The sequence below is a fragment of the Marmota marmota genome, unplaced genomic scaffold (genome assembly GCF_001458135.2).
Source record: "Marmota marmota marmota unplaced genomic scaffold, marMar, whole genome shotgun sequence".
Classification (NCBI taxonomy): Eukaryota; Metazoa; Chordata; class Mammalia; order Rodentia; family Sciuridae; genus Marmota; species Marmota marmota.
In genome coordinates, this window is record NW_026000229.1 from 15,479,912 (window position 1) to 15,504,197 (window position 24,286).

General features: G+C 50.9%; 1 protein-coding gene across 4 annotated transcripts in view; it reads left to right on the forward strand.

The window, feature by feature from the left end:
- The window catches only part of Megf11 (multiple EGF like domains 11), a 212,489-nt gene that overhangs the window by 114,316 nt on the left and 73,887 nt on the right, over nt 1-24,286 (forward strand). For all 4 annotated transcript variants that reach the window (XM_048793497.1, XM_048793500.1, XM_048793499.1 and 1 more), the window contains 2 exons: nt 21,880-22,123; nt 23,315-23,435. In XM_048793497.1, the coding sequence (XP_048649454.1) occupies nt 21,880-22,123; nt 23,315-23,435 (365 nt within the window). The remainder of the gene's footprint in view (nt 1-21,879; nt 22,124-23,314; nt 23,436-24,286) is intronic.

The following is a 24,286-nucleotide window of genomic DNA, read 5'->3' on the forward strand; positions in this document are numbered from 1 at the left end:
AGGAACCAGGGATTTTCTCCCAGAACAGAGGAGTCAAAAGCTCTGTGAACTTTAGGTGACGGTGCTGTCCTTTTGCCAGCCTCCCAAGCTCACCCAATGTCCAGTTTGGGACAGGAATTCAGGTGTTGGTACTTCAAGGACTCTAAAACAGGGTGTAGTTAGACTGAGGCAGGATGATAGAGTGGACTGAGAGTCCAAAGTCTGTAACTCTTTTACATTATGCAAGTCACTGTCCCCTAAGAGCATCCTCATCTACAAAGGAAGGCAGCTGGGTCAGACTGTGATTTGGGGTGTGGTGGGGTGCGGGTGTGTATTTCTCATTCCTGACCTAGCATCTCATTCCTGACCTAGCACACTGTTCAGATGACACAAAGTGGGTAGATTTCCACTTTTGCTCTGAAGAAAGGTTGAAGGAGGGCCAAGCAGGCAGGACTCAGGGACCTCTTTCTCAGCCATCCCCCTGCTCCCGAGAACATCTCCACTTCTGTCTTATATTCAGAGCTCTGCAAAAGGTTTCACTTAAAGAAGAAGAAAGGATTCTCCTGTTTCGCTTTTTTAAAAAATCACTGAAAACCACTCTCTGCCATGATGTGTGTGCTTCCTGTCACCTGGTGGCCTCAGAGTGTAGGACCCCTTGCCAGCCCTGGACTCTTGGTTGGACACTTTACTCTCCCACACACCCTGCCCGGAAATGGCAGGACAAAGTGCTGCAAAAGGGTCTGAGGACTCCATCCTGCCTCCCTGCAGCAAGAGACTGTCTCTGATTGGTTCATGCTTCCCCCCAGCACCCAAGCCCCGCCCACCCTCCTGCCACCACTACACCTAAAACAAGGGCAGAGCCCTCGGTCCACCCTCGGTAAATAGTTGTTGCCTGGGCAAAGGGGTCATGAGAATGTGCCATCTGAGTCATCATCGTGTCCATGTTTACCTTAGCATGGACGCTTGGAAATTATTCAGCTGTTCCACAACAAGAACTATAGCAGGGAATCAAAATATTTGATTGAGGGGAATTCGTTTGACTTTGGTTGGAATGCCCAACAAGGCATGTGTGTGTGAGTGAGAGTGTGTGTGTGTGTGTGTGTGTGTGTGTATCTTATTTTCCCAAAGTGGTTCCAAGTGTGGGCGTGGCTATTGCTTGAGGCTAAGCTGTGCATAAACCTCATGCTGATCATGACGCCTGTGAACACTGCCATCACCATGAGGAGGTGGCCAGGGCTGGCAGGAGGGCCTGGTGACTCACCTGTGCCCACCCATGAGCCTTCCTAAGTCAGCATATGCCATGCCAGCACAGTGACCCCTGAGCCCCAAGCAGGTCAGCAGTGTGCAGCCACCAAGTCAGAAGCTGAGTTAGCCTTGCTGGTAGCCGCTGAGCCAGCAGAGGAGGAATTCAAAGCAGGCGGATATGGAGAATGTGATGAGGTCCCTGGGTGAGGGAGGGCAGCAGGCTCGTTTGTTTGCAAGGCTGGGTCAGCTGGCTCGGTTTCCTCTGCTTCCCAGGAAAGCATGAAGGTGCCTCTCCCATTGCGTGCCCATGTGTGCATGTCCCCTTTTCTTGGCGATTGGACAGACTGCCAGTGAGAGCTGCCAATGGGCTGCTGTCCTGAGCTCATTCCAGCCTGGGGCCCATTCTTCTCTGCCCGCCACTCTAGTCTTTAGAAAGGGCTTTTATATACAGGTTGCTTAATGTCATTCAGATATCTTATTCCTGGGATATAGACTAGAACAAAAGTCAGAATGACAACAGCAATTAATTTTCCTGTCGAGGATGCCAGCAGCAGCGGGTGGAGCCAGGCCAGAGCCAAGTTGCCCAACGGAACAGGGAGATTTCAAACGCACAGCCCTGGAGTCTCTCTGGAACCTCTGGGCACACTGTGTATAAGTCACTCCCATTTCAAGGTTCAGCCACATGTGGAGACGAGAGGGGAGGAGAGTCTACTTTCAGGACCTCAGTGTTTGGCCCTTCCCATCAGAGATGCAAAGTGAAGCGTCTGCTTGGCCCCCTCCTCATGACCCTCAGAGAGATCCAGGCTGGCATCGCTCTGGCTCCATGGGCTCAGAGAACTCATTGGGAAAAGTCCAGGGCTCGGGTAAGTAGAAGATGAGAGCTGGCAGGAACCAAGCGCATCCTCCATTCCAGGGTTGTGGCAACCAGGATCATGTTGCCTGAGGCCCTGCAGCTGAAACACTAGCCTCCTGTCCAGCATCTCTTGACTGCCCCTTCTGGCCTCCCTTCTCCCCTCAGAGTGATATCAAATTGGGTATGTGTGTGTGATTCTTCTCATCCTTATCTCACTCACAGTTCTGTGAGATCTGGCCTCCTTGTCCCCATTTTGCAGATGATGAATGCCAAACTTCACAAAGATTAAATACCATCATCATAGAGTGCTACAGGTTAGCTCTTTGGCATCCAATTTCAATTTACTTTTATAACCATCCTGGTGGACAGGTTTTAGAATACCCATTTTTCATCAGAGAAAAACATAGGGTTGGGAAGGTAAAGTGACTTTCCCAAGTCACACAGCTAGTCAGAAGATCAGCTGGACTTGAGCCCAGCTACTCTTCACTGTGTGAACAGGCAAGTGGCGGACCCAAGACCAAATGTGGGGCCTTGACACTCAGCCTGCCAACCCTTTATGCTGCCCCAGGGCAGGAGCCCCATTTCCCTGACAAGGAGACTGCCCCTGGCTCAGCGAGTGGAATGACACCAGAGCATACTTTCCACTTAGAGATGCTTTGCTCCCCACCTCCCCCTGGAAAGTCTGTGAGGCTTGCAAATGTCACCAGGTGCCAGCTGAAAAGGTTTTCATTTACTCCCAGGGAAGCCAACTGGACAGTTTTTCTGAAAATTTTCTCCAGGGTCCTTCAGCTTAACCAGCCCCCAATACTCACTGCCCTCTTTGCCCCCACCCTGAGAGATTGTTCCACTCCAGACTTACTGGAGCAGAAATCATAACAGTATCACCAGTTAATAATTATATTGCACTTAAGCAATTTTGCAGACATGTTTCCAGCATTTGCCCACCTGGTGAAATGACCTCCACTTGGCAGGTGATGGATCAGAGGCGGGATTTGCAGCCTGACAGGGACTGTGATAGGACTCAGTCCCAAGCCTTCTGGTTCCCGCTGCAGAGTTTTTCAGCATAAGGTTGGAAAAGACAAGCAAAGACTAGCAGAAGGCAGAGCGGGGAGAAGTTTCAGCAAAGCAAGTGCCAGAACCCCCTCTATGAAGGGATGACTGTCATTTTGGTCACCAGAAAGTCCTGGAAATTGGAGCATTATTTTGTAGCGTGGAGCAACAAGAATGGAAGAAAGTATTGCTGTGCTTGCCATGATCTGTGTTCAAAAATTCATTCATGTGGAATTCAGCACCAAGGACAGCCCCACCCAGATTAAACAAATACTAGCATTTACAGTATTCTTTGAATCCTTTCTTTAAAAAGAAAATGTTACAAAAATATTTGAAGTCCCATTTGTGCCCCTTTGTGTAGATTGAATGTTCCTCCCTCCCTTTCTTCCCAGGGATCATCTGTATGGATATTAAGATCCTTCTATCCAGAAAGGTGTTTCAGGGCCAGAAGGGTTCCTACAGGCCTCCTTTTCTAATCCCCTCATTTAACAGATGAGGAAACCAAGGCCAGAAGAGAGGACTTCAGATCTCAGCATTGTTCCTAGGTCCTATGGCCATTATCCTCTCTTTAACTTCATCTCAGCTTTTGACGTGGGGTGAGACAGGATGAGAATGTCCACTTTAAAGGCCATTGTGTTGTTAACTGCCTTTTTGACTCTCCGCCTCAACTCCAAGATATCAAGTCGCCCTGCGCTGCATGTGGAGATAGGAGGGGAATCCTAATTGGCTCACCCATTTTCCACATGGAGAATGTGAATAATAAGGTGAATCAAATCAACTTGCCCTGGTGGGGAGTGATGGAGGAGGGGTAAGGCTAGGTGTAACTGAATGTCAGACCATCATGCTCATGGACTTGAACCTCAAGTCACTGTGAAGCCACGGGAAGGCTCTAGGCAGAACAGTGACCTCATCAGATCCGTCACTGGGTAAAGGTCCTTCTTGAAGTTAGGCAGAGGTAGCACTGAGGGGACAGGTTAGAAGTGGGTTCTGGCTTAGCAGCTTGTTCTACCATCTACAGCTGCTTGTGCCTCTCTCTCCTGGTGCTGTTGGGTTGTTGGGCAGATTCCCACCACACAGGCCCGCTTCCCCTCCCTACACCCTCCACATTCAGCCACTCTCAGGGATGGAAAACCTGTTTCCATGATCCACTGGAAGAACATGGCAAAGAAGGGAGAGCATTGTAACCCTCTCTCACATGTGGCAGAGGAAAGGCAGACAAAGGGGGGCATTTGGGACTATTTGTCTCTGGTCTGCATCTGTTCAGCTCAAGTTTTGTGGAAGAAGCATCCCTGGGCCTCCTGAGACCTGTTCTAGGCTCAGCATTGCCCCCTAGGTTTTCACTTACTCTTTCTGGGTCTCTGTTTCTTCACCCTCAAGGGGAGAACTTGACTGGCTGGTGGCTGAGGTGTCTGTGGTCCTGATACCTCATGCTTAGTGCTCTTCCCCCTGGATGTGTCACCTATGGGGCTTTTGACTCTGAGGTCCGCAGCTAGTCTACTCAACCCTGACCCTCCATGATCAAGACTGTAACCATCCATTTGGCATTTCTCAAGTGCTAGGCCCTGGCAATTTTTTCTGGCAATCATATTTACTCAGTACCACCGCCCTGCCATGTAGGTGCTATTATTTTTATTTTACTTCAGAGAGAAGCTGAGGCATGGAACATTTTAAGAATTTGTCCAAGATAACTCTGCAGAACCAGGATGTGAGCCCTCGTCTATTGGCCCTTACCCCTCATGCCCAGCCCCAAGCTCAGCCAGATCAGGTCCCCATAGTAGGGTCTTTTCTCACATAGTGAGGGAAAAACTTGTCTATAAGAGCCTTCTTTCTGCTGCCCTAAATGATGACAGACAGCCATCTAGAACTAACTGTAGTGTTAACTTTGCCTTGAAACCCTCTGCAAGCTCCCCATCTGCAGACAGCTGGAGCCATGAGCTCATGAAGTGTCAGAAGCTTGTCCCCACAACCCAGATGCAAGCAAAAAAACCCCACCATCAGTGGCCTTTACACAGAGTTGGAAGGACCAGTTTCACCCAATCCCAATGTCTCACTTTAAGGTCCCCATTTCAGCACCCTCCACACCCCCACCATATTCAATTAGCTGTCAGTTAGGCATCCAACCCCCTGACAGGAGAGGACCACAGAGCCTTCAACCCAGGTTCAAAGACGTTCTAACTATGCACCTGGGTTTATCCTGGTTCCCTTGTCAGAGGCCTGGCTTTGAAAGTAAAATGCTTTAAAAGGAAGAGAGGAAAACCCCACACGTTGGTTGGGGAGGCCTGCTGTGCCCGTTAGGTTCAGACATCCAGTTCCCACAGGCTGCCACCCGCATCTCCCAGCGTGCCAGTCTGGGGCAGCTTCACCTTGTCCTCAGTGCCCCAGCTCCAGACCCAGCCACTGGGGAGGTGGGAGAGGAAGAGGGGTGGGGCAGAGGAGAAGGGGGTGATGGTGGGGACAGTCAGCACAGCTAGAAGTGGAGACAGGTAGAGGGCCATGGAGACACACTAGGAGAAGCAGCTTCTGGGTCTCTCATCCTCCTGGAATGAGGCTGAGCTACAGCTTAAGAAGGAGTTTTGCAGTAATTCTAGATATTCTGATCCTTGATGGTGACAGCATCCTCTCCTGAGCTCTGAAGTTCTGAGGCCTGAGGAGATCCCAATTGTTCCAACCTCCTCCTCCAGCCTCCCCAGTCCTGGCCACCCCTCTTCTGAGTGATGTCTGCCTTTGCCTCTCCCTGTCCACTAGCTCCTTGGCTTCTAGTGTGATTTATCTTTTGTCCTAAGTCACTGGGCTTCCCCCATCCCCACCCCCATGGGGACCTGAGGGGAGGAACCATGTCACCAGTTTTTTTTTATCCCTATCTCCTCTAACCATTTCTCACATAGAATTTATTGATGAATCATAATTCAAAACAACAAATATTAATATTGAGCCCCTAATACATGCCAGACAGACGGTCAGGCCTGTGTACACAGTGGGGACAAATAGACCTGGTCCCTGCCGCTGAGGCTCTGGATTCCTGGACAGTTCAGCACTCACCTCTATATGCCGAAGGCTGCCCCAGACACACCTGCAGCTCCGCCAAGGCACAGGTGACAAAGCTCGTAGGGTGAGCCAGAGAGCCAGGCCCACCCCGCAGCCCGGCCAGGGCCAGGATCCAGAGGCCCCTGGAGAAGAGCCCGGGCTTCCTTGGCCCTGGATTGGGGCAGCTCTGAGGCCACGTTCTGCATTGCATTAATCCCAGAAGTGCAGGCGGAATTCAGCTGCAGTGGCACTTTCCCTGTTTGCCTGTCCACGTCCCCTTGCCCCTGCCTCCTGGAATCCTGCAGGGTCTGCTTCTGGGGAAGCCCAAAGGGATCATCCTTCTGAAGGCATTTAGAGCCAGGTGATGACGATAATGACCTGTTATTAATCCCCAGACTAATTTGCTGCTGAATGAGTTAACCCTGCCCGTCACATGACAGCTTGATGGATGGCTTTGTTTATCTGCTCATTTATCTCCACATTTTCCTCCTGTTTTGTGGAATCATCCAACACCTCCTTCTCGCAGTCATGGAATAAGGTACCATTGCACCCTGTCCTGGTGACAGCTCAATCAGGCACGTGAGAGCTGTTTCGTAGGTGAGATGAAGAAGCTAAACCTGAGCAGGTAGAGAGGCTGCCCAAGGTCCCACAGGTGGAAAAGGGCAGGGGCGGTCCCCGTGCAGGCCTGTGGAATTCTGCAGCTTGACCTGGTGGGGTGAGAGCCCCTGGAAAAACGAAAAGCAGGCGCTGCTGGGCGCTTAGAATGAGTGGGGCACTCTCAGGACGCCCCCCAGAAAGAGGAGTTCATCAGAGCTTTGGTGGGAAGGTGGCTTTCAAGAGCCGGAGAAGCCCCTCCTGTGTGTGGGGTCTGCAGGACCCGGAAGGAGTGACAGGAAGAGGTGCTTTAGAGGAGGCTGGGCCCTGTCCCACAGAATGGGGAGAGGCTGGTGCTGAGCCTGCGCCTCTTCTAAACAACATGCATTAGATTCCCTCCCGAGCCCCCAGCCCCCAGAGCTCAAAGGATGATTTGGAAACATAAAATGTAGATGTCCTGCTTAATGAGGCTGCCAGCTGCTGCCGCCAGCCATGCCTGCAGTCACCAGAAACCCTAAGGGTCATTAGCACCATCTCCCCTGCTCAGTGCTGCTCCTGTTCCTTGTGAGGAACAGAGTATGCAGTCAGCTCTGGGAGGGGCTTGGCCTCCACCGTGCTCCCCAGCCTCCTCCCTCCCCAGCATCTTAGCCGCACAGAACCCACCAAGGCCACAACCTGCCCTCTGACCTCCCGGCAACTGGCAAACTCAGCACCCACTTTTAGCCATGATTGAGACGGACTTCAGGGGTCATTGCTCAGCACCCAGAGACATAAATAGCAAGGGGAGCTCTATCTGGGGAGGCCTCTGCCTCTCCTAAAGAGGGCCACTGAGGTTTATGAGATCTCAGTTTGTTACAACTGTCAGCACATTTTCTGAGTCACCTGGACACCAAGGAGTCCTCACTGCCCTGATGGGGGCTCTTCTTCCCCATGCACCAGGCCTCCTGCTCCTCTGCCTGCAGGTGCACTGTCTTCCCGGCACTGAGCCGTGCTGGGAGCGAATCAGAGGGGCAGAGGGGCTGCGGCTCTCTTCCTCTCTCTCTCCCACGAAGCCAGGGGCTCTGGGCCCACCCAGAGCAATAAGGGCTGCAGAGAGGAGCTGTCTCCCTCTTGGTGCTGGGTCACAAACCCTGCCACAGGGAAGTCACAATAGAACCTTCAAGTACTTCCCGTTGCTCTCAAAACAGACTCCCTGCCACAGCCACTCTCCTCCCCTCGCTGCGTGTACCCCGCCCCAGGTCACCTTCCACCTTCCAAGCTGTGACTCTGCCAAGCCTTTCCCTGCCACAGAGCCTTTGCCCATGCTCTTTCTTCCAGAAGGCTCTTCTCACTTCTCGCTCTTCCCAAGGCTGCCACCTTCTTGTCCTTTAGCTCTCAGAGTCCATGGCACGTCCTTGGAGAGGCCTTCCCTGTCCTCCCAGGTGAAAGGAGGCCACCCTCATAGTTTTCTATTAAGCTCTTGTTTATACCTTCAGACCCTTATGCGAAATCATAATTACATACCTACCTGTTAATGTCTTCACTCATCCAGCCAATATTTAGTGAGCTTCTACTATATATATGCCAGACTGCAGGCAGGACTGGGCTAGGTGCTGGGGATAGAGCAGTAAATAAAACAAGGCCCCACCCTCATGAGGCCAGCATTCTAGGGCTAGTCCCAGACAATGAAGAGAAAGACAAAAATAAATAATATCAGATCATGTCGGTGCTATAAAGCAAAGATAAAGCTGAGGGTGGGCGGTGGGGGGGAGGGGGACTTGGAAAGCATGGTCCAAAATGGCTCCCAGGAGGTGATGTTTGCTGATTGTTTCTCTGCAGCTGGATTCCAGGAAGGTGGCAAGGGCACATTATGCCCCACTCCATCCCTAGTACCCGGGACATAGTAGGTGTTCAATAAAGTTTTATTGAGTGAATGAACAAGTGAGCAGTGCACGAGACCTCTCTCCACTGAGCAGAAGTGTCTTTCTTTGGCCTCATCCTTAGCAAGTGTCAGGAGCATCCAGTCCCCATCCTTTGATAATAACTCTTGATAGACAGGGTGGTCATTTGTCACTCACCCCTGGACCTCCTCTCCAGGGAAACCAGAGGTTGTCACCAGCAGTGATGGATTGTGTGTCACCTCTGCCTGGCAGGCTAAGCTGGTAGCTGCTCTCAAAATCCCTCTTCCACTCCAGGTCAAATGGACCATGACAGAAATGACACAAATAACAGGACAGGGTGAGCAGGAGGTCCAGCACTAAGGAGATGTGGCTTCCTGCTGAGAGGAGGACCTGGGTCAAGTAAAGGAGTCGTGCCTGCAGAAGGGTGGGTGGGGCCCGAAGGGTGTCCACTCTTCTGCAAAGTAGACTGGGGCCTCAGGAAAGCTGCTTCAACTACTCTGGGTCTCAGTCTGTCCATCTGAGCAATGGGAGTGCCAGTCTTTGCTTTGGGGACCCCTAAACTTAGGGGTGCTTGGGAAGGCCAAAAGTGCTCTGTAGATAAACAGGATTATTCCAAATAGCAAATTTCCTATAGCATTTAAAGGGTAAGTTAACCTCACAAGGTCTTACAGGAACAGTTACATGAAGCAGACAAACTTTCATTGGTTGGATTCATTTTGAAGATTCTGATTTTGCCTGTAATTCATTGGACCCTGTTGAGCAGAAATCCAGAGCACATGCACGGGCTCTGAGAGCCACACTTTGCTTCCTCCTCTGGACTCACTCTTCTCCACATCCCTGCTCCCCCAGGTGATTCAGAGATCGAAGGAGTCTTGGGGACCATCTGGAACTAGTTTCTTTATTTTACATTCTTTTGAAGATCCAAAGAAATGGTGTGACTTGCCAGAGACCGCACAGAGTCAGCACAGGGCTGGACTAAACCCCAGTGTCCATGATTCCCAGATAAGGGCCCGAGGCAGGGAAAGACCAAGGTCAGGAGCTTCCGCGGGACCATAGTGACATTGATATGTTCTGCTTAGATGGGTTGATTTCCTCTCTGTATCTCAGTTTGCTCATCTACCAGACATTACAGGGTCATTGGAGGATTTAATAAGATATGACCTATGAAGAGCCCAGACAGTGCCTGTATCTAATGGCCCACTGCCTGTTAGCTGCCATTGTCTTGGCCATAGCCAGTGGCCACCAAGGACCTGACAGCTATGCCGACTGTGGGTGTCCTGCTCTTCTAGTTGGTACGTGCTGTCCTTGGTTATACTTATCATCCTCAAGTTCCTGGTCCCTTAGGTAGCCCAACAGCCTTAGGAAGTCCACAGAACTTCCCCAAGGACATGAAGAGGACTAGACTTTGCCCAGCCAGAGATCCCCAGGGAAGCCATATGCAAACCTGTCCCGCTCAGCTCTTCACCTCTCCTAGTCCAGCCCACTTGTATTCAAAGTGCTCTATGGAGAGGGGTGTGATGGCTCGCACCTGTAATCCCAGTGGCTTGGGAGGCTGAGGCAGGAGGATCCCAAGTTCAAAGCCAGCCTCAGCAATTTAGTGAGGCCTAAGCAATTTAGCAAGACCCTGTCTGTAAATAAAATATTAAAAAAGGGCTGAGGGGGGCTCAGTGGTTAAGCATCCCTGGGTTCCATCCCCAGTACTATAAAGCAGCAGCAGCAGAGAGCTCTATGGACCTACAAATCAGCCCCAGCAGCTGTTATAAGCCACCAAGATAAGAAACTGAGAGTCTGTGTTTGGAGTTGTTAATGAAGACAGCAATGTTGACATTGCGAGGAAAGCCAGGCACGGGGCTGAGGGACTCGTCTCACTAGAGGCTAACATGGGTGTGTCACGTGCTCGTGGTGGGTCCCAGGTGGTGTGAACAGCAGAGTCTTGCTCTGTTAGGACCATGTATTGGTCTGTGGGGGAATGGAAACCAGAAACAAAGTGAGACAACTGGTCCTCCCCTCGGGCAGAGAGACAAGCGCTGTCCAGCCTTCACTCGGCCTGCCTCCCAGGCCCTCTGCACCCCCTCCTCGGCAGACTGTCCCCAGCCTGGCCTTCTCCCTGCCTTTACTTATTCCAGTTCCTCCATCAGACTGTTTCGCACCACTGAAGTCCGGTTTCTTCTCATGATCTTCCCTGGACTCCAGTTCTGCAGGCCCTCAGGGCCGGTCAGCCCTACCCAGCCCCACCCCAACCCAACCTCCCACAGCACCTGCCCTCCAGCAAACCCATCCCCCACTGTGCTATATGACCCTGCAACTGGCTCTGACCCATCTGTGGCCCTGGGGGTGGCCAAGCCAACTTTCCTTTCCTTTTACTGGTCTCAGTGAGGTTCTTCCAAGCTGAAAAAGCAGGGCTAGGCTCCAGGGCTAGCCTCTACCACAAGGACAAGTGGCTCAGCTGTGAATCCCTTTCCTTGGGGCAGTTGTCTCATGTAAACCCTGTGGGACCATCAGCAGAGCTGGCGACTGGGGAGAGCGCTTCTACCTTTGTGGTAGCAACTTCCAGGATGATCCCTGCATGCGGGGTGAAGGACGCCAGGTCCAACCTGCCCCTGCCCACGGCCTTCTGGTTGGCTCTGCATCTAGGCTGCCCAGATCCAGGGGACCCTGGCCTGCTTTCTCTCTCCTGGCATCTGTGAACTCTCGCCCTGCCTGGGGCAGCTTCAGCATAACCAGCCGCTGTCTCCTCTTGCACCTTAGGAGAGATGTCACCAGGGCCACAGGCAGCCAGGCCTAGTTCACAAAGCTGTGTGGGCCAGGAGGGCGCCAGGCCTCTGCTTTGCTGTTTTTCTCTGCTTCCTGAATGTCCTGTTGGGGGTTCAGCCCGACAGGAAGTTCCCTGAGTAGAGACCAGAGTCCCATGGTGCCTCCCCAGGAGGAGAGGACTGCAGGACCCTGCAGTGGCTGTTGAGTGAGACTGAGGGACTCAGAAGTCCCCCAGTGAGACCTATGGAAGAACTTTCTGACTGAGAGAAGTTTAACACAGGCATTTTAAGTAAGAAATTAGGTTTCCGCACACTCTTCCCATTTTTGCTGCTTTATCATGAGAGAAACCAACAGGAAGCTCAGCAGCCCTGGAGCTGTGGAAGGGCGTCGGAGGTCCTGCCAGGCCCCACCTTCACACCCCAGGCACAGGGCACTGTGGGCGCCATGGGCCGCTGCTTGGTACACACGTCCATCTGGGCAAATTCTGTTCGGCACAGACCCAGAAGGGGTCCCAAGGCCCATGACCATGCCAGGGAGAGGCTCTTTCCTCCAGACCAGACCTCACTGTGGAAGCGAGTGGGAGGGAATGCCGTGGTGGGGAAACGGGAGCTCACTCCCCACAGGAGACTTGGCCCCCCAGGAAACCTTCCCCCTGCGTTCCCGCTCCAACCCTGTGTTCCTTTCCCTTGGAGTGCACATGGGGTGCGCAGCGGGGTGGGGGTGTCTCATTCCCCACTGGGGAAAACAGTCACCAAATCCCCTTTGATCTCCCCCTATCCCCAACCTGAGGTTAGCTCAAGAATTTTGGAAGGGAGGTAAGGGGTGGACGCTGGGGAGGGCGCAGGGCCTGTGGCCCCCTGGTGAGCCTGTGGTATCTGCCTGCTGCCTTTGAAAGGCTCTTCCAAAGAGGTGATTCCTTTGTGCACAGATGTGATTTATGAGGCTTTCTAGGCAAACTGTGGAGATAAATGGTCTTTGGGGCTGGGAGGCTTCAAAGGCGGTGTGTGGGCAGATCAGAGCAGCTGTGGGCTGGCCCTTGCTTAAAGCCTGTAGGAGGGAGGGGCTGCTGGACGCACAGCGTGGGCAGCCAGCCCCTGAAGCAATTTGGGACAGTAGCAGCTTGCCTCTCCCCAGGCCACCCTGACTCATTGCTGTCCAGGGATACGCAGAAGTGCCAGGGTCATGGAGGCCCGTTCATCCCAGAGATGGGTGCATCCACAGGCAGAGGTTTGGGGACAGGATGTGTGCGTTCTGACACAGATTATAGGACAGCAGGGAGGGTCAGCATGGGGACTCCCGCAGGAGACCACAGAGGCTGCCCATCTCTCTGATCAGTGTGGCCCAGCCGCCTGGCGAAGGCCCCAGAGCCTCACTCCTCTCCTGCCTCCAACTTGTGACCCGGACAGGCTGCCCAATCTCTGGGGTTGGCACCCCCTTCTGAATGAGAAGGTCACAGGTCTAACCCAACCCCAGCGTTCCAGCTCCATGTTTCCAGGGCCTTCGGGGGCCTTGTTCTCTGTAGCTGTTTGGGAAACAAGCGAGAGATCACCCTGGCTGGGAGGTGGAGGGCGAGTACCCACCCTCACCTAACCACAGCCCCTTCTTCTTTCAAATGGGGAGAACCAAGTATTCTGAGGAGTGTGGCTTAAACAGAACAAGATGACAGCCGCCAGGTCTCTAAGCCCCACTTTCTATTCCTCCCCGTTATCTCTCCATGCAATATGGTGGCATTCTGTATCCAGAGCTGTCCTTGATGAGAGAGAGAGAGAGAGAGAGAGAGAGAGAGAGAGAGAGACCCCCTGATAAGGTCCCTGAAGTTGATAAATTTGACTTTCACACCTTCTCATCTCCTCTCTCCTAACTCAGGCTAATACACACACACACACACACACACACACACACACACACACACACCTTCTTAATCTGGCTCCGGATCTGCTAATTGCCACTCGGATATTAACAGATAGTTGAGGTATTAATGGCTGATAATGCCTCGTGATGGGATCGGCACCCCCACACCTACACAAACACGAGCCTGTTGGCATTTTAATTGGGATTCTTCCCTGCCACCTTCCGCCCCATGGAGTCCTAACCATGCAAAGGCCCCGGGTGGCTTCCACTCACCCATCCACAGAGAGACACCTAGCTCTGGGAAAACCCTGGTGACCCTGCCCACTCCCTCCTGGTATTGAGACTTGTGAAAGGACGGATGGCTAGAGCTGGGCAGCCAAGTGAGGGGATGATGAGGAAGGTCATGGGCTGAAGACACTGCCTTGGCTCAGGGCATTTTAATGTCCCACTTGCCTTTTTTCCCTCCTCTTTCCCAGCTACCCCCAGACTCTACCTGCTTCAGACATCCTGATCCCAGGTTCCACGGGGGGGGGGGGGCATGCCTGCCACTTACAGTTGCCCTAGCAGCAACCAGTCCAAGCCCCTCCCACCTCCCCACTTTCTCATGGGGCAGCCATTTCCATTAGCTTGTCTTTGTGGGCTTCTCAGCCCTTCGCACACAGTGGGACTCAATAGCTGGTGACCATATGGTTCTCTCCTCTTCTAAAAGTAGGGGTCAGGTAGATAGACAGGGCCTGCTAGTTTTAAGTCCAACCCTCCAGTTTATTTGCTATGAAGCCACAAGCAAGTCACCCAATCTTTCTGGCTCTGTCACAGAGTGGGACCTTCCGGGAAACTGAGGCAGCACAACCCCCACCCCCCACTTCCAACCCTGAATCTTGAGGTTGAATCAGAAAGATTTCAGACATGTTGCTCAGAATAACAGGAATGAGTTTATTGAAGGGATAGGAACAGGGAAAGGGGACACTCAAGGGAGACAGCGAGTCCTCTCAGAGAGAAGAAGGACAATGTGCCTCTCCTGTACTCCAGTTTTATTGGGGATCCCATAGAAGTTTCCAGAGAGTCCCACCCAGGTCCACCTCTTGGCTTTGATTGACAGGAGGGTGACATCAAATTTTCAATCCCCACTGTCATGGCAACTCTAAGTCACCTTGGCCCATGCTGACCAGTTTTAATTGGATTCTTAACCATACATTCCTACAAGCTTAATTGTTAGGAGGAATTATCCTTATCTCCCAGAGTTTCAGGATCTCATCCCAAAGTGTCCCCCTTCAGGGGGACATTATTTGGGGCCTGCATTTCTCCTGCAGTGAACAGGTCATTTGCTGAAGAATGTATCATAGCCTGTCCACTTAGGCCGGGCAGGGCTGCAGGCAAATCGCTTCTTAGAAAAGAAAGCATGTGGGCGTCAGCACCATGGGTCCATTTTACAGAATGATTCTTTTAACCTCGAGTTCCCACCATCCTCAACTGTCTGTCCTCTAACAGCTCAAACCTGTAAAACGTGTTCTGCAGGGAGGGGCGCCTGAGAGAAGTCAAAACTATGAGGAAGAAAGTAAGTCTGACTCAACTCTGCCTTTTGTAATCAGAGGTGATTTTACGTGCCTCCCCTGACCCCCCACTGGCAGGGAACGTTTGTCAGTATCGGGAGCCACTTTGGGTTGTCACAGTTTTGTGTGTGTGTGTGTGTGTGTGTGGTCAGGGGGTGCTACCGTCATCTAGAGGGCTGAGAGGTTGCTGAACACCCTACAATGCACAGGACAGCCTCACATAAGGAATTTTCTGGATAGTGCCAAGGTTGAGAAACCCTGATTTAGTTCCTTAATGTACATGGAACTCAATTTTCTCAGCTGGATAATGGGTGCTACCCCCACTCACATGTTTTCCTCAACTCCTGCAACAGGCAGGGTATGAATAAAAGGCACAGAGTATCAAGGGCGAAATGAACTGGGCCAGGTGTGAACGCCGCTGCTCCCCCACGAGTGCTCAGGGCCAGGGCTTCTCCCTGTGTGTGTCCTCACGCCTGGGTCCCTGTGACCCCCGGAGACAGAAGGGGCTCAGAGGTTCAGCCTGCATTCAGCACAGCACTGGGAGCCTCAGCCTCCCCTCGGAGGTGAAGGGGGACGTAGAGTGTGCGTGAGGGACACAGAGGAGGTAGCTGGTGTAATAAATAGATCACTGAGAGCTAATGATGCCTCATTATAATCCTGTGCTGTCAGCATCTTCTAGGCTTAGGGACTGTGTCAGGAGATCTGGGGTTCACTCCTGGCCCCTCGGTCTATTAATATTTAATTCCAACCATCTAAGTGGTGGAAAGAGAGGGGACTGAGCCACGGCTCAGCTTGAGCTCGGTAGCCACCTCGCATTTGTCTTCCACACGAAGACAAAAACGCACCTTCCACCTCCACCTCTGGCGCATTTCTCAAGTGGGGACATGAAGCAACAGGGCATAGAATCACACGATATTTGGACTGGAAGAGACCCCAGCATTGACCTACTAGTGCTTATAAGCGGGGTCCCCACTGGCATTTGGAGGGCACAGTTCTGCAACTGTGCATACATATCCCCTATCATTTGTGACATCCTAATGCCTCCACACACACCATTTCCAGGTGCCCTCTGGAGGAGGGTTACCTACTCCAGGCAAGAATCATTGATCCAAATCTGTCCTCCACAGGTGTGAGAACAGGAGCCCAGAGAGGGGTGGGTGCTGCCCCAAGATTGCACAGCTTCAGCTCCAACTCATCCGCCAATGCCCCCTTGGAGTTGCAGCACAGGTCTGAAAGAGTGGAGGGTTTGGCTTCTGAGAACTCAACTGTGCTTTTATCGGGACAAGTCAGTTGACAAATGGCCTCTCCCTGGGAAGTCACTTTATTTATCGGCTGGAGTGGTTTCAGACGGCTGCACCTCCATCTCTGCTTTGGTGCCTGCTGCTCTGTAGACTCTGGAGCAATCCCATGACTCGGCATCCCCTGCCTCTTTTCAGGGGCATGGCGACCACGGACCATTTCTGTGACTCATCAAGCCTTTCCATTGCTGGGGTGAGGGCCACGGCCCAGGCCACAGTGCAAACTAGGCAGCTCAGGGTCAGGGCTTCCAGGTCCATGTCAGCCCCTTGCACTTCACTGCTGTGGAACGCTCCTCCTTGCTGAGACTCAGGAGTCCAGTCTGTAGATGGGAAGGACCAGCCTTCTCTCCCACCCACACATTGGCCCAGCATCCTCCTGCCCATTTCTCTGAGAGGACCAGTGAGAACAGAGATAACGGGAAGAAGGCAATTTTGGACCAAAGAGCTTTCTAGAGGCCCTATTTGACCCCACTGCCCCTGGATGATTAAATCAGCACAGCTAAAGGCAGTCCAGGCATGAGTGCTTCTTAAAGCGTCCCCAGTGATGCCAACATGCAGCCAGATTAAGAACCACTATCTGAGGGAGTGAACCCCACAGCTCTAGGGGTGGTGACTATTGGTAGCTGAGAGACAGGCTGGCCAGGCCCATGAGCAGTATTGTGGGCAGCTCTTCCTGTGCCCAGCTGGGCGGGACAGTGTGTGTGTGTGTTATGGGGGACAGCAATCACAAAACCCCAGGTCCCCTCTACCCCCAGTTCAGGGAGGCTCCAGGGCTAATGGAAGAGAATTGGACACAAGGCAATTTATACAGAAACTTACATAGTTTCTGTAAAGAAGTTTATACAAGCCAGGCACATTGGCACATGCCTGTAATCCCAGCACTCAGGAGGCTGAAGCAGGAGGATTGCAAATTCAAACCCAGCCTCAGCAACTTAGCAATTTAACCAAATAAAATATTTTAAAAGGGTGGGGATGTGGCTCAGTGGTTAAGTGCCCCTGGGTTCAATCCCCAGTAGCAAAAAAAAAAAAAAGCCTATATAAAAGTGGTGGGGGAAAAAATGGTTGCCAACCAAATGATTTTTCCTAATAAAAGTAGAAAAGTCAATAAAGGCATAGAGAATATACCTAGTGTCCCTTTAATAAATGATCCTCAGGAACTCAAAAAGGTATTTGTGATTCAATCTCCAGCACTACAAACACGAAAACAAAATACCAAGGTTCATAGATAGCAGCATTATTCACAATAGTCGATAAGGGGAACCGCCCCAATATTCATCAACAGATAAATGGGTAATACAGAATGGGAAACTCACATACAATGGATACCACTCAGTCATTAAAAAGAATGAAGTCCTGATCATGCCACAACATTGATGAGCCTTGAAAACATTATACTAAGTGGAATAAGCCAGACACAAAAGACTGATATGATTCCACTCATATGAAATATCTAGAATAGGCAAATACGCACATCAATAAAGGAAATTAGGGCTGGGGTTGTGGCTCAATGGTAGAGCGCTTGGCTAGCACATGTAAGCACTGGGTTGGATCCCCAGCACCACATAAAAACTAAGTAAATAAAATAAAGGTATGGTGTCCATCTAAAACTACAAACATTTTTAGAAAGAAAATTAAAGTCTCCCAGTGGCTAAGGGGTTGGAGTAGGGAGTTATTGCTTAATTGCGTATGGAATTTCTTTTTGGGGTAATGGAAAAAGTTTGTAAGTGGTGAAGTTAAGGCACACACGCTGTGAGTGTAATTAATGCCATGGGGTCATACACTTAAAAGGATGAAAATGGAAAATTTATGTTCCATATCTTTTAATGTGGTAAGAAAATTCTGAATAAATCAACCAATAAAGTAACTCAAGAAAATAAAATTATGGGAAATAGGGTCACCTGTGGAAAACCTGGGACCCATGACAACCATCCGCACACAAACCCACTTCTGTCCTGTCTCTATGGATTATTGAGGATGGCTGATTAAGCCCAGGCTGGCTGCCAGAGTCCCAGGCCCCTCTTCCATCAACACCAGGCCACACCCAGCAGGATAGCAGGTGTTTGTAGGTGTTTGTAGCTCAGACTCCCAGTCACTCTCCAGCTGTGGCACCTGGGACGAGTTATTTAACCTCTCTGAGCCTCTCTTCCTTATCTGCAAGATGGAAATAATAATAGCACCTACTACAATAAGTGAGAAACACCCACTCTCTACTTTTGTCTCATGGCCTGGCCCACGGGAACCGCCTCATCAATGGTAGGCACCAGCTGAGAAGCCTGCCCATGGTGAAGTCACTGAGAAGCCACTCCCCCCACCATGGGGTACCAGGAGCCCACAAGGCTGAACCCCAGAGTCTGACGTGGTCAGCGGGGAGGGGGGACTCTAGTCATACACTCTGGGTGCCCCTTAAGCATTTAGTAGCTGCCCAGAGAAGACATAGCCACTTAAAAACTCAGCCAGGGCCAAATATAATTAGAAGGAGAGTCTGTGGCAGGAGAAAAAAAAAGAAAATACTTGTGTGATGGGGTGACAGTCCAAGGCCAAGTTGGAAAGAGTTTGCGATTTTCTGTAGAAGAATGCAACATCCTGTTGTAATTATAGTAATGATGATTTTTAATTCACCTTCAGCAGAGTAGATAATTGACCTGCTGCAGCTCTGCCTCATTTCTCTGTCATTGCTGGGGAATGGGATGTTTTTAAGTGGATTTTCTAGATAACTGAAGTTTATCCCTGTGAACCCTAACATTCTTTTCCATTTAATCACTCCAGGGAGAAATTTCTCTGGGATGGATTACATATATCCCTGCTTCCCTAATTAGAATATTCTAAAGTGGGTGTAATCTTTTCCTGTCAATTTAGATATGAGGGGCTATTGGCCCTTTTATTAATGGTTCCAAGTAGCTTTACTTGTTTAGTCTCCACATATTTTCCATCTATTTCCATGGTTTCCCACTGTGCACAGAGCTCTTCCCACTTATTTTAGGAGCCCCATAAAACATACACAGGTGGGCATACACACACGTGTGCTCACGCACCAGTCTATGGTGTGAGAAACCAGAGCGTCAGGCTGCATAGACGGGTGTCCGCACATGCTTCTCTAATCCCCTGAGCTGCCTTTGCTAAGGCACTTCCACAATGTGCTGGGTCTTCTCCAGCAGCCCTGCCCCTGCTAGACTGAACTCCAAGAGGCAGGGCCCCTTCCTGCACTCACGGAGCTTGGGAAATGTGGAGTGGGAAAGAAGAGGAATCAAAATGCCCAAGTGTTATTACATGGACTTCGTGATGACATTCTGCCTTCCTTATCAGGGGGAGTCCTGTTTCCTACTGGGTTTTGGCTGGGCCAGAAAGAATGGAGGTCACCTGATAAGCAAAGAGTAGCTGTGTGCGCTGGGATGCACCAAGGACAAACGGGCTTTGGACTCCAGTGATTTTCTACAAAACCAAGGTCTTAGGGCATAACTGTGTTCCCAACAAATGAAGATAATCTCTTGTTCTGCATCCTAAGGGTGTTCACAGTGATGAGCAGAGAGGAGGTGGTCAGGCTCTGTGGTATCCCTGGCCTTTTGCTTTGTAGCTGCCATTCTGTCCTCAATGCCACCTATAAGTTTATCTCCTTAGAATATCCTCCAGAAAAGTGTTCCATTTACCTGCAGCAGAGAGCGGGAACCCCAAGACCTGGGCCTGCCCTTGCCATAACCTTGGTCAATCACTTAACTCCTCTGACCCTTTATCTCCCCATCTGTAAACTGGGGAAATAATAAAATCTAAATCAAATTTTGCTAACGTACATAAAGCTTTCAGAATGGCACACAGCACACAGCATTTAAAATGTGGTTGTCATTATTACAATGGAGTCAATGGTACCTTAAGCTTATGTGAATCAAGCATACGTGTTTGGCAACAGAGAGAGTGAGAAATGCCTCAGCAGTAATTCTGCTAGTCTGTGTCCCCAAAACAGGGCAGGGTGGGGCTATGTGGGACTGCTACTGTCACTCTGTCCTATGAGCCTCTTTCAGTTTGAGTAGAGGTTGTAACTATAAAACGACTTGATTTTTGCCTTGTTGTAACACCAAGTGGGAAGTGTGGGGTGTGGATCACTCATAATTTGTCATCTTAGTTTGTATAAATATTTGGGGCGGGAATGAAGAAGGGGTATAGAGTAGATAATTGACTCACTATAGCTCTGCCTCATTTCTCTGTCATTGCTGGGGAATGGGATGTTTTTAAGTGAATTTTAAGTTGGGGATTTTAATTTTTAAGTTGGGGATTCTGGGACTTAGGAGTTCTGACTTCTAAAGGATGATGGGCCAGGATCCATGACTTTGACTATCTGACTTGAGTGAACTAGTGGGAGCGACAGGTAAGAGATTAGTGGGGCTGATAGATTGATCCTTTCAAATAACCCTCTGGCCCCCAAAGAACCTAGGTTCTCGCCAGCCACTCTCACCTTGTACTCTTGTGCATGCCCCACACTGGAGTGCCACTGTATCTGGCCATACTGAGCCTACCCCATGACACCCTCCTGATCTTACTCAACTGCCTAGTTCCTCTCTGAGTGTCTAAATTCTAGAAATCAGGGACACAATGATCAACTGCTAATCTGTGTCTTCAAGCAGTAGAGTAAGGAGACATTCCAGCTTGCCCAGGACCAAGGTACCTCCTGGAATGTGGGACTTTTAGTGCTGAAAGCAAGACTGGTGGTCACTCTATCAGGCAGTCAAATGAGACAGCCTTTACAGCCCACTGGAGATGCTTTCTGTCCTAGGAAGCCTCGCCTGATCTCCTAGCTGGGGACGAACTTTCTCTCCACTGAACTTCTCCTAGAACATTTATTATTATTATTTATGCCTGTCTAAACCTCAGCTCACACCCCACCCTCACTCCAGAATTCAGGGGAATTAAACTATGGTGCAGATACCTTGCTATTGTGTGTCCTGTACACACCAGGTGAGGGTCAGAATGGAAGGTGGCAGCAGGCAGTGTGGTCTTCCTGGAGCTCATCGTTCCTCCCCTTTCCGCAGTTGTAGAGTGGATTTCTGTAAAGCTGGCTTAGCAATCACTCTGTGAAACATTTAATTACATATAAAGGTTTTGAAGACCCTCTCTAACCTCCCAGGGAAACCTTTCTTTTTCCTGCCTCTTCTGAATCTGGCTGCTTGGGAAGTCATGAAATTGAACTGAAGATGAAGTGACCAGGGTGTGGGTGTTACTGAAAGGGAAAAAGAGACACAAGGATGATGGGGAGATGGAGCCAGGAGAGGGGCAGGGTTGTTCCCAGAGGGAGGTGCAAGAGATGAGAAAACCCATGAGTGTGGGGAAAAGAGAGAAGAGGGCAGGAAAGAGAGAAATGGGAGCTGGACTGAACTGGGGAGCAACTAAGAGGAGGAATAAAGTCACGGAGAAGAGGGGTGGTGGATGGGCTGACAAGGGGTCTGTCTGAGAGGAACAGAGAAAGCCACCCAAGAAAAGTTTCAGAGATACAGGGAGGCAGTTTGTCACTTCAGCATTTCATTACAGGAGAGAGAGAGGCTTGGGGACATTCATTTGGTTGGGAGAGAATGGCCAGACTGGGAGAGGCTTTTTGAAACTGTGCTGAGGGAACAAGGTCCCGGCGGTTTTCAGCTTGTGTGATTCTCTGGGTGGCTTGGTGGTAGAACTGGTGGAGGTTATGAGGCACCAAAGCCTCTACCTGGACACCCCTCGTGATGCAGACACGGGAAGGCCTCATCAGCATCGATTCCTGATCTCCTTTCCAAGGAAAGTCGGCGGGCAACCTTCAACCCTGACCATCCCTTCTCTTGCAGGCTGCGACAGCGACCACTGGGGTCCCCACTGCAGCAACCGGTGCCAGTGCCAGAACGGCGCCCTGTGTAACCCCATCACTGGCGCCTGCGTGTGTGCCGCCGGCTTCCGCGGGTGGCGCTGCGAGGAGCTCTGCGCGCCGGGCACCCACGGCAAGGGCTGCCAGCTGCCGTGCCAGTGCCGCCACGGGGCCAGCTGCGACCNCTTGGGCGGGGCTTGGGCGGGGCGGAGCGGAGCTGCACTGCGGTTCCCGGTTCCCAGCGCCTGGGCAGGATGAGTCTGGACAGTCCTGGCTGTGACATCTTCTGTCTGCTGACCCAAGTCCCGCAGAGTCTAAATGCCCAGGCCTTGCCCACACGGATCTCAGATCCAGATCTCCACCTGAGACTGTGCCTGGGTGGCCTAAAGTGCTCAAGTTGAAAGGGCTTCCCAGAGGGCACTTCCTGGTGAGGGGCTTCAGCCATTAGGTTGGAATTCTCTTCTGACCTTAACTCATATGCCTCTGCTCTCCTGGAGCCTGACTGACCCTTCTAGGCCATTTGAGATATAGAGAGGGGTTGAGAGCCCTGGGCATATATCATGTGCAGATTTGGGAGGGTTACTGTGCCCGTTCCTTTCCCCACTTTCCCTTGTCAGACCCCAAACAGCCCTTCATCCCAGTTCCCTGGAGACTCCATATTGACAGGGGACCTCCAAGATTGCTTTGCTGAGCCTTCTCACAGGTGATTGAGTTTCTCCCCCTAATCCTGTTGAAGGTTCTGTGACCTCTCCAATAGCCCTAGATCCCAAGGGAGCAGTCAAGGATTCTGACCAGAGACATCCTTGACTGAAAGTTCTCCCTGCCCTAATGCCTGACCAGCTCCCAGGACCCTTTGAGCTAGAGGCCGGGGCCATTGGATGAAGATCCAAGGCTGAGACTCCATGCACATTCTCCCCCACACCTGGCAGAGAGCCTTTCAGAGCCTGGAAGAGACATGTCCTAGATTCTGTCCCTCTCTGAATATAGGCAGATTCTTGAAGGCAGGAAGGATCCATAGGCACTCCTCAGTGCCTTTGCTCATGCTGTTCCTTCTGCCTGACATGCTCTTGAAATTAATTTCGCCAAGCCCCAAGAAAAATTCATTCCTCTTAGGAAAGTCTTCCTCAGCCTCCTCTCCAGAGCACTCTTTTTCATACTAAGAACATTTAAGTCATCCCTCAAATACTGGCCCAAGTACACTATATTCCAGAATATTATATCTGAGCCCTGCTTCCCCCTACTGGCAGGGAAGAGTACTGCATCTCAGCTTACCCTGAGCCTAATACTTTTCACCCTGTGTGTGGACACACTAATTCCTAAGTAACTTGCCTCCCAGGAAGCCCTGGATCATTGGGACTAGTAGCACTGGGGCAGAGATTTGAATACTGCTATATCTAACACTGTATTTCTCCATGCAGCTGCGAGGAGCTGTGCCCCCCTGGGAGCCATGGAGCTCACTGTGAGCTGCGCTGCCCCTGCCAGAATGGGGGCACCTGTCACCACATCACTGGCGAGTGTGCCTGCCCTCCAGGTTGGACGGTAGGTGGGCTTTCAGGTTCAGGGTGGGACACTATAAAGGTCTAAGCATCTCTCACATGCATCTTAAAAAGTTAGATTCCCCTCCCACCCTGAGTAGTCCCCCATTTATGGTCACAAGGATTATTAGACTCTGTCAATGGTGTCATGGACACAGCTTGGAACCCCAGGTCTGCAATCTAAGTACCATGTGGCCAAAGCTAGTTACTTAACCTCCCCGCTGTGATTTGTCATGGGCAAAAGAGAGAAATTTTTCTCATGAGATTAGCTCTGTTGGGCTGGGGTTGTGGCTCAGTGGTGCAGCGCTTGCCTCACATGTTTGGATTTTATCCTCAGCACCACATAAAGATAAATAAATAAATAGTACTGTGTCCATCTACAACTAAAAAAAGAGAAAATTATTTTTTTTAAAAAAAAAAGATTGTCTCTGTGTTTGGGCATAGGTGCTCATATGAGCAAAAATGGCAGAAGAGGCTAGGGAAGGAGAGACAGCAGGATATGGTTCACTTGAATTCATAATACTTTACCCCCTGTGTTCTCACACATCAGATGCTGTGGGCCCCAGAATCTGTATTTTAATGAGCATCCCAGGTGCTTCTGATACAGTCTCAACCAACCCAGGTCTTGTGTCTAGATCAACCATTGCAGGAAAGGGGGATAGGATTTACAACCTTAGAGGCCTAAATTCAGGTCTCGTGTCCAACATTGACCCTGAGAGAAAGCCTCAGTTTCCCTGGTGTCTGCATTCCATGTGCAGAGCTGATGTAACAACAGTAAACACTGCCCTGCACGGCTGCCATGGTTGGCAGGAGCCTCAGATGAGACCGTGTACGTCTCAGCTTTGCAAATGCTGA